The 10,575-nt window shown below is 36.5% G+C and overlaps 1 protein-coding gene across 2 annotated transcripts in view; it reads left to right on the top strand.

Annotated features, from left to right (window-relative positions):
- The first annotated feature begins 885 nt into the window (after positions 1-885).
- Positions 886-10,575, top strand: part of LOC129893417 (K(+) efflux antiporter 4-like) — a 28,072-nt gene continuing 18,382 nt past the window's right edge. Inside the window, exons 1-15 of one of the 2 annotated variants that reach the window (XM_055968944.1) lie at positions 886-1,227; positions 1,553-1,596; positions 3,282-3,340; positions 3,446-3,524; positions 3,656-3,717; positions 3,835-3,910; positions 4,086-4,160; positions 5,917-5,988; positions 6,074-6,157; positions 6,342-6,410; positions 7,210-7,287; positions 7,470-7,558; positions 8,939-9,035; positions 9,118-9,171; positions 9,287-9,382. In XM_055968944.1, coding sequence (XP_055824919.1) covers positions 1,017-1,227; positions 1,553-1,596; positions 3,282-3,340; positions 3,446-3,524; positions 3,656-3,717; positions 3,835-3,910; positions 4,086-4,160; positions 5,917-5,988; positions 6,074-6,157; positions 6,342-6,410; positions 7,210-7,287; positions 7,470-7,558; positions 8,939-9,035; positions 9,118-9,171; positions 9,287-9,382 — 1,245 coding nt within the window. In that variant the 5' untranslated portion in view covers positions 886-1,016. The remainder of the gene's footprint in view (positions 1,228-1,552; positions 1,597-3,281; positions 3,341-3,445; positions 3,525-3,655; positions 3,718-3,834; positions 3,911-4,085; positions 4,161-5,916; positions 5,989-6,073; positions 6,158-6,341; positions 6,411-7,209; positions 7,288-7,469; positions 7,559-8,938; positions 9,036-9,117; positions 9,172-9,286; positions 9,383-10,575) is intronic. The other variant, XM_055968943.1, reaches the window with a different exon arrangement.

The following is a 10,575-nucleotide window of genomic DNA, read 5'->3' as shown; positions in this document are numbered from 1 at the left end:
CTCCAGTTATGTAAGGGTTGGCAGAAATTTCAGACTCTTTCGTAACGACTAAATTCTTGACCTTTCCTTAATCGGTCACAGTCTGATATTTGGTTCTGCACCTTCGAAGTTAGATGGATTCTGATTATGATACCGGTCTCTGACAACAACATTCCAAACCTTCAGCGAATAAAATTGTATCCCACCAATTACACTTAAAGGATTAAATTTAGCTTTACCTCTGCTAATTCACGTCTGACCTAATTCTTTTGCTATTTCACCCACCGAATTTGAATTTTAGCCCCTACATACAAAGAAATTCTACTTTGTTCCCCCTCCCTCCCCTCTCGCCCTTCCTTTTTTTTCTTCCTTTCTTTCCTCCTCCAACGGTTTTGTTTGCTTTGGGATCACGTAAAATAGAATAGAAGCGGCTCAAACAGATTAGTGGCCTAAAGCCAAAATCAAACGGAGGCCTTAAACCTAAACAGATAATAACTTTTATATAATTGATTTTTTCTAATATATTTTTTTAATTGATAATATAACTATTTTTATTTTGAAATATCTTTAATGAGACATAGTACTCCAAATATGTCAAGTGTCTTCTAATAATTCTTTCATTTTATATGAAAAATTTACCTTTTTTACAAATAATATTCAATATTTATTAAAAATAATAATTTATAACCTATTATTGTTAAAAAAAAAGGAACCCCACAAGTTTCAGGCCCAAGGCATATAGCTTTCTTTTAATACTGTTGAGCCACCCGCGAAACAGAATGTGGAGATTTGGCGTGTGGAAACAGCTGACGGAAATGAGAAGAAGCGAATATGCAGGAGGAGTTTTTTGTACTTTCACTCTTCTCCCGGGGCCCGGGGCCCGGGGCCCGAGGCATTGCTTTTTCTCTCATGGATTCGAGGACGGTTAGTTAACTTCAATCTGTTGCCACTCAGCAATCCCTTTTCCTTTTCTTCACTTACAAAATTATATCCTTCTCTCTCTAAAACCCTCATCAGAGTTTTCTCTCTCCAACAAAATGCAAATGCGATTGCGAGTGCTCTTCGTTCTCCTCATTCTCTCTTTCTCCTTACAATGCCTCCTCTCTGATGCTGATGCTGATGTGAAGCCTGAAGATGTAAACGATGTCCTAAATGCTTCTGAGTTCAACTCGTCTAGATCTACATTCGCTAACATGATCGATCAAGCTCTCGAAAAGGAGTTTAACGAGACTGACGACAAGGCAGATGGTTAGTTCAATATGACTTCGTTTTTCTTGAATCGAACAAAATATGCAATGCCGGGCTAAAATTGCATGTTTTTAGAGTAGCTAATTCCCACTACTCATCAAGTAAATCTTGATAATAGGTTCTCTTTAGGAAACAATTTGAGTAGAATTACTTCCTGGACTGACAGTCTTGCTACTTGTACCGGTTGTTACATATATGCTGCAAGATTTTCTGTTTCTTGATTTGCTTGCTTATTATCTGATATGCTAATAGTAACTTGATATACTTACTTACCTCTAATGCTAGTGATGAAGAAGGTTCTGATTGTATTTATTTTTCATTTCAGTAACTGATCACAGAAGCTTCAACAATAGTGTGGCGGAGCAAGAGGTTTGTCCCTAGTTCCTTGAGTTCTCTGAAATAGACAAACAGTGAAAATAATGTGGCGAATTACTTGTAAACTTCAAGATACTACTGAAGTCTTAGTTAGCAGAAAGTATTGCGATAGTTCTTCACTTCTTCTATTATCTGTTCCTTGAAATTGCACTTGGATAGGATATTTATAGTCTGATTGCTGATCTGTAGCTTTATTGGCTTGTTCGAGGGTTTTATTTATATGTTCATTCACTAGAGTTTAGCTATATAAGGGAACTATTTAAAGAACTATTATTCAAGAATGAGTTTTCGGCTCTGCCATTTGGAACATCTTCTAGTACTGATGGTTGTTCTTTTCCTGCAAGTCTTGTTTTGCTCTCTTGGGTCAATTAGCTACTGTTATGAGTCGAAGAATCTTTTATTAACAACTGGTTGAGCTTCTCTTACTCGAAGGAGATAAAAGGTTGGTGCTACGATGTGATGTCCAGTGGCTGTTCTGCTCATATTTGGACTGAAACTTAATCCCTGTACTCCGATAAACCAAGTTGTGATGCGTGATAGCAGTGATACTTGTAGTTCAAGTTAGCACAGCACAATTTTGATGACAATGAAGTAGCTTGCTTTTCTGAGCTAAATGGTATTGTGATATTTACTGTCTGGTTATGTGAAAGTCCTGATGATAAGATATAGCTTGTTTCTCTTTTGATATTAATATTTCCATTTTCAATAACAGATGACAAGGAGAGAGATGCAAATCTGCAATTGACAAGAATAGCTAATAAAACATTGACTGTCTTTGGAAAGTAAATAGAATGAAGTGCTATTATGTTGTTTATCAATTTATGAAATAAGAATTTTGATATTGGAGTTTATTGGTTGTTCTTATTCCTGAGGGGTAGATACAAATTAACATGAGTGCTATGGTAACAAAAGATTCTCAAAATTAGTAACTTGGATGTTTTATTGAGTTATTGAGCTAGTAGATTGTTTTAAATGATGATTATTCCTTAGATTAAGGCTCTATTTTTTGCTTACCATGGAGCTTGCAATTTAAATAACAAATGTCGGAGAAGAATCTTAGGATGCGTCTTCCCATTGTCACTCTGTTTGACTCTGCGCCACTGATTCTACTATTATTAGTGAGGAATTATGGAACAATTCCTTTATATTTATTGAGATAGGGGACATAATTCATATGGATATAGTAAGTCTTGCTTGGGCTGCTTTAATGGCGGTCTTTCTTTTTCCTTTCACTCGTAGTGTGGGAAGGAGTGGACTCTAGGGGTCCTACTAATTGAGTTAAGGAAGCAAACTGTATTAATATCAATTGCTTTCTAGATGGTTCTGCAACACGTTTGGAAATAATTGTGACCTGATTCCAAATCCGATGTACTGCCTCCGTTCACTGTTACTTGTCCACCTTGAATTTTGCACGCCCCTTAAGGAACCATGATTAATATGAGCATTTTACCACAATACCCATATTACACATATTAATTGATATTAGGTTCTGGAAATGATTTGGGGAATACATAATTAATGTTGAGGGTAAAATAGGAAAAATAATAATTGTCTTTTCTTGATACGTTAAAAGTGACAAGTAAAAGTGAAAATGTATTTTTAGAATAGTGGACAAGTAAAAGTGAACGGAAGAAATATTTAGTGCAAATAAACATTTCATGAAATGTTTCATTTCTCAGGCAGTTTTGGAAACTGTTGCAAGGGTCAAGCCCAAGAAGAATGAGACAAAGGAGGAAAAGTAAGTTTAATCTAATATTTGGTACATGCTATGCTACTTTCAATGGTCTCCATGTTATTGAAACTGAAAAGACTGAAAATTGTTGGGATTACTGGTTTATATTAGGTCATTCCAGTTGCATGATGTTTTCCACTTGGAGAATGACAATGGAGCTGAAGATACACCTACCTTGATAGATCGAAAGGTATCTATTGCATCTAGAATGAATTGGGTCTTGTAATAGGCTGCACAGGAGCATTGGTAGTATTGAGAGATGATTATGGATTCCTGACCACGATTTACTAACTGGTAGCTTCCCTCCTGCTCCTCCATCAGGATAATGTCTTTATCATGTCTAATCGCAAGTCGAAGTTTCCAGTGCTGCAGCTAGACTTAAGGTTAGCTATAACTTTGTCCTTTTCTGGTCATTTTGAACTAAGTGAAAAAGGAAGACTATTATGTTAAGAGGAGCTATATTATTAAGTGATCTGATTTTATCCTAAATCAATGGGCAGATTAATATCAGATCTCGTTGTTGTCATTGTTTCTGCAACTTGCGGTGGGATTGCCTTTGCTTGTGCTGGACAACCGGTGTGATAACTCATCCTTTGCATGTTTCTACTGCTAATTAGACAGCCTCTTTCCTTTTCTTCTGCACTTGTGCTAACTTAGATGCTGAAAATATTTACTTGGCTGCTTTTACACATTTTAATTTATGCATTACCTGCCAGAAACAAGTAAGTCCTATCCTGTTAATATCTTTCAGGTTTTCACAGGATATTTGCTAGCAGGATCTGTTATTGGACCTGGGGGTTTTAACTTTGTCAGCGAAATGGTGCAGGTATGTTGTTTTTCTGATTCATTAAAGTAACTTACATAGATAGTGTTATCATGTAAAATACTTTTTATTCATTAAGTAACCAAGATGTTATCAATCAACAAAAACTAGTACTACTATAATCAGCAAATGCCAGCACTTCCCATTGGCATGATCAAGTGTTTTCATAGACATTGAAGAAACACCCATTTGCAATCTTTCTTGCATTAATATTCTGCCTCCTTGTGTAACTTTTAGCTGTGTGGTTGTTGTCTGCTTGCCCATGACCATAGTGAGCAACTGAACAACAATATAGTAGAAACTTCCACGTAGCTTATGTGCCTTCTCTAGAGATGCAGGCAATGCCTGAGGCATTGAAGATTTTTCTATGCTTTCAAATTGATGGAGGTTTAACAACTCCCCAACACCTTCGATATAAGGTCATGGATAACCCATTAGAGTCAACCCCATATGCTTTATGTTTGAACTATTTTAAGAGACACCAACTCTTTCCCTTGCGAAGGACCTCCATGACTAGTGAATGTATATTTAAATTGTCTAGTTCATTTATTCTTCAAATATTAGGGATGGCATCACCTTAGAAGTTGGCCTCCCTTCTCAACTTCTCAAATTCCTTCCTGATTGCCTGTACCTGTCACGAACAAACGTCTATATTCAACTCCTTAATTTAGTCATTTGAGTAATCACATCATAAAAGTGAGATATGTCATTAGTGTATAAAGAACGAGCCTTTTTCCCAGATGAATCACATGTCTGGGACGAAACACACACATTCACTAGGATTCTATAGTCTGCCACATGATATTACATAATTGAATGCAAGCCTTCTCCCAACTTGCTCGAGCCTTTTTAGTTAAGTGATCGCGGATACCTTGACCTTTGCACTGCAACTCAACCAAGGATGCTTGAGCTAAATAGTATGAACTTCCCATTAATGGTTATGAAGTAGTCATGTGACTTGATTTTTTTTTTGAACAAAAAGCATGGGAATTAGAAATATAAGCTTTATGCCTGCCCAAAAACATCAAATCTAGCTCCCATAGGTGTGGCCTAGTGCTCAATGAAGTGGTTGAGAACTCTGAGGTCTCAGATTCAAAACTCAGTGGAGACAAAAACACTAAGTGATTCTTCCGATCTGTCCTAGCCTTGGTGGACAGAGATACATAGTACTGTGGCTGGTAGGAGGTGACAGTTATCTTGTGGAATTAGTTGAGCTGCGCGAAAGCTGCTTCGGATACCACGGTCGTAAAAAAAAATCAAATCTAAAAGACATGGTTAGATTGAAGAGAGATTCTGCAAAAAAGGTCGACTAGTAACACACAAGACAAGGAAATGGACGAAACGGTGAAGAAAGGTAGAGAAGTCAACTGTAACACCGATAAAACACTGTTCCACCGATTGCTATCCTACAAAATCCCTATGGGTAGAGTTGGAAGAGACAAGCAACCACCTCAGAAGAGCCTGCCATGGAGATGCTGTAAAGTACCTCATGCGCCAACGCGTCAAGTTACTGGCTAGCCAGAATCCTAGCTTCTGACGGTGCACATGGTGTCTACTTCTAGAGAATCTGATTGGGGTTAGGTCATTAGATAATTACATATCTTGTGGTAGTGCTAGTTTTCTCACAACTAGGGAAGGAAAAGTAGGTAATGCAAAACAATCCTACAAAGTCGCTAGAATTTGAGACATGGTGACTGTCTGATTCTACTTAGGTTTTCTATGTTCCTGTTTCCTAATTTCCAGTGGTTACATCATTCAGGTGGAAACAGTTGCTCAGTTTGGCGTTATTTTTCTTCTATTTGCATTGGGTTTGGAGTTCTCCACGGCGAAGGTTTGCTTTTGATTTTCTAAATTAAGACAATTGTGTACTTTATCTCGAGTGAAAGTAGAAATGCATTTTTAATTTGTAACTGCAGCTTCGCATTGTTCGAGCTGTTGCTGTGCTAGGAGGGTTACTCCAAATATTTCTCTTCATGTGTTTGTCTGGTATAACAGCCTCGGTATGCAATTTCTATTATCACCTTTTTTTGGAACTACTGTTTCGTCATGTGGTTCAGCTCTCTGAGAATTTGCATTTATGAAATATTGGTCTAAATGTTTGCAACTCCAAGTTTGCAAAATTGCGCATCTCTATTATATAGTTCATTCAACTCACTCATAAGCATGAACCAATTATACTTGCAGTTATGCGGTGGGGAAGCATGTGAAGGTGTTTTTGTCGGCGTTTTCTTATCAATGTCTTCGACAGCAGTGGCAAGTTGATGTCGTTTTTGAATTTATCTTTCCAATTTAATTCATTGTACCATCAAGTATTTTGTCATGAGCTTTTATTCAATTTCATGTCAGGGGTGAGAACTGAGAATAGCTCTCCCAAATAATGGAAGTTTCCTGTTCCTAGAGGAAATGGAAAAAAATTCAGTTGATATTTAAATTTACAAAGGTATAAGTAAGGAAAGGAGAATAAAAATGTCTACCAAGCATGCATGAATCACTTTCTATTTGGGTTCAATACCCTATATCAGTTACTTTTACAAAATGTTAGGACCTTTATTGAGTGCTGGAAGACAGGAAGTAACCTCGCCATTATAGGAAAGGTTTTCTGAATAATCTGAAAAGTGGTGTATTGTAGATAGAGGTACTGATAGAAGAAAGTATATTATACTAAAATGCCGAGTGGTTTTCACTTCAATTTGCATATTATCATAAAATGCATGATGCATAGACATTTTGTTTCTGCCTGTATCAGTTTTGTGCTGAACTTAGCTGCTAAGAGATATGATTTGATGTTGTAAAGAACCAAGAAATTTGATAGAGTAACTGCAAAATTGTTTCGGGATTCGCTGAACTGCTACAGATTTTCTCTCACGACACATTTGCTGTCATAACTTGCTAATTACTACAGGGAAAATTGGAAAACAGAGGAAGGGAATGCATTTTGAATGTTGAATCTCCCCTAATTGGATGTTATGGACTGAAATGTTGTAAATGCACATTATGCTTTAATTAGCAAAGCTTCTTATAAATGTATTGAAGATCTTTTTATGAATAACAGGTGTTGAAATTTTTGATGGAAAGAAATAGTGTTAACACCCTCTATGGGCAAGTCACCATTGGAACTCTTATTCTGCAGGTCTGTCCCAGCTGTCCTTCTCTTTTGTGAATATAGCTATGTCTTTGACAAAATATTGGTTCTGCGCTATCTTTCACATGGATATGTTATACCAAAAAAGAAATTCTATTCATCAGAATTATCTTATCTTCTTCTCAAGAGTCCTTCCCCGATTATACTTTTGAGTTGTCTGTGGCTTCCAGGATTGCACGGTTGGTTTGCTATTTGCTCTGCTTCCTATTCTAGGCGGTACTTCTGGTGCACTTCAAGGAATGTTTTCCATGGCGAAATTGTAAGCAGTGATTATTGAATGATTTTTGAATTTGGAATATAGACTCAAATCTATGTGAAACAACTATGTTGTTACAATGCATTAAATATTTTTTTTGTGTCTCCATAATGCCAAATGCTGTTTGAATTTTGTCTTTTCTTGGGGGTGAGATTATGATATAGAGGGTGGTTTATCTGGAAATTATGATGCCAAGCAAATTGCTTTCAAGTTGATCTTAAACTTTTACCTTTTTTGACACTTTCTTTTTTATCAGTAAAAGGTAGATTTATTTATTTCCAGCAACAAATATGCTGGGAGGTCTGTATCATATATCTGCATTGCAACTTGTATAATATGTTAAAAAATCATAGTCTTTCAGTATAGCTGAATCACAGGTTGTATAATAAGCTCAAAAAATCATAGTTTCCACATCTTTAACTAAATCCATGTTGCACCAAAAAGAAATAAAGAGATGCATATTTACTTCATTGTAATTATAGATTCTTTTTGCTCAAACAAATTCTTGCATTTCCTTCCTTCCAATTAGACTGCCAAATTGCAGCTGAGGCTAAGTTCCAGACCTTAACTGAAGCTTTTCCCAAACCATTTCTGAGCCTTCATTGAAGTAGTTCCAATGTAGACTTTGGCATTGACCAGTTAAGTCCCTAGATGTTTAAAAAGACGGTCCAAAGCTGAGAGGTGCACTGCACTGCTTCGTATTAGTTTGACATCTTAAGTGTGAAAACACACTAGCTTAGACCAACTACTACTTTACTGACCTTTTGGATTTGTGCGAAACCATACTACTTTACTGACCTTTTGGATTTGTGCGAAACCAATTGAAATCAGCTGATGTGTCATGCTGGTTCAGTGTGGCATCTCTCTCTAAGCACTTAGGACATATATCTCATACACACAACATATGTATTACAGGGCACATTCCGTCTTTCCTTTCCATAAATCTAAAGTTCAGTTCTGTTTATTAGTTTCACTGTAAGTGTGAAAACACACTAGCTTAGACCAACTACTTTACTGACCTTATGGATTTGTGCAAAACCAATAGAAATCAACTGGTGAGTCATTCTGGTTCAGGGTGGCATGTCTCTCCAAGTAGTTGGGACATATATCTCATACACACAAATATGCATTACAGGGCACATTCCGTCTTTCCTTTCCATAAATCTAAAGTCCAGTTCTGTTTATTAGTTTCACTGCAGCACAACAAACTCCAACTTCACTTTAACCTCTATCCCCCCTCCCCCAAATAAATAAATACATAAATAAATTAAGAAAAGGGGGGCACATTTCCTGATCTTCTTTTTATTCTTGTATGCTATTGACTGGATTAAGCAGTTTAAATGTCAATCTTGTCCCTGACTGCTACTATTCCTTTCATTACAGATTGGTTGTTCTGGTCACATTCTTGACCATTTTGTCAGTATTATGTCGCACCTGTGTACCTTGGTTTCTTAGGCTAATGATAGGCCTATCTTCACAGGTAACTCTGAATCTATTGGATAAAAACATCCTTTATGTCACAGCTGTTTCTATTTGACTGTGATTTACTGAACTTTTTGCAGAATAATGAAATGTATCAACTTGCATCTGTGGCTTTCTGCTTGCTTGTTGCTTGGGTTCGTCTCCTTTTCATATCTCTTAATAGAAATGGATGTTTCTCTCAACTTTTTAACCTCTTACTATCTCTTAGAAATGGCCTACTTGTGGATTAAATGTACTATTGCATCTCAGTGTAGTGATAAACTGGGATTGAGTCTTGAGCTGGGTTCTTTTGCTGCCGGAGTGATGATATCAACAACCGATCTGGCTCAACATACACTTGAACAGGTTTGTCATCTTGTACATTTTATCAACATTTTGTTTTTCCTCGTTTCTCTCCTTGCTATTGTTATCTATGTACACAATACTGAGCTATCTTTCAAGGTGAAGATTCTCAATGATCCCTAGCCTATCGTAATTTAAGGATTATCTAGATGGAACAAATATAAAAAATTGATGACATTTTAATTTTTCAGATAAGATAAGCTTAACAGATTCAAAGATTAGAAAATTTAATAATCATCTAGACTTTAATAGGTAGAAGAGAATTCATTCGGCGTGCCCCTACTAAATTGGGATTAGGGATGTTTTTTGAGAAATGGCAAATGTCAACAAGGAGGTGCTGACAAAATATTTACAACATACCAACAGAATACCCCTACCGTTATCTTATGGTTCAAGTATAGTAGTATACCCCTGAACAATAAAAAGGGTGCAAATATGTCCCACGCACTAACGCCGGAAGCGACATTCAGGGTGTGTTTGGACCTTTTTAATTGCCTAGGGGTATATTTAGACCATTTAAATTGTTAAGTGGCATGCTTGGAGCTAATGTTAGAGTTAGGTCAAAGTTGTTACATATGAAGCTAATAACTTGGACTATGCTTAGCTTTTCTCTAAATTAATTTTCCCAATTATAGTGTTCTTATTTATTGCTTCCTTCGTTAATATTATTCTTTAGATTCTAATTGTTAGAGTTAGGTCAAATTAATCCTGAGAGAGGACAACTAATGCGTTCCACAGGGTTCTATGGTCAGTCCGTGACCCCTGCATGCTGAAGTTGTCCTTTGGGGGGTGATCTCATAGTTCCTATGGGGTTGTGATCACGGGATTGGTCCATGGATTTTCCTTGCTTTTCTTTTGTTGCATTTTGCTCATTGGGTTGAAGGATTTATAACATATATGCACGCGGTTGTGATAAAAAGTTACAATTTATTAAAACCATTTAGTCTTATGATTTTATCGTAAGTTGCTCAGACTCTTCACTTTTGGTGTTGCACTCGTGACGACACCACGTGAGTGCGGGATACATTTTGGATCAGGTAAAATGATTTTGGGTACTTTGACCAAAATCAGTTGAGAAATTTGAGATAGATACAATGATTTCTGAAATCAAAACCAAAGGTAGGTTGAAATATACTTTAGGCATATGTTTTTTTTATCATTAAAAGATATTTGTACTAAGAAGTCAGCAACTAGAA

The sequence above is a fragment of the Solanum dulcamara genome, chromosome 6 (assembly GCF_947179165.1).
Source record: "Solanum dulcamara chromosome 6, daSolDulc1.2, whole genome shotgun sequence".
Lineage (NCBI taxonomy): Eukaryota > Viridiplantae > Streptophyta > Magnoliopsida > Solanales > Solanaceae > Solanum > Solanum dulcamara.
Note: the sequence above shows the minus strand (reverse complement) of the source record. Positions and strands in the feature narration are given on the sequence as shown.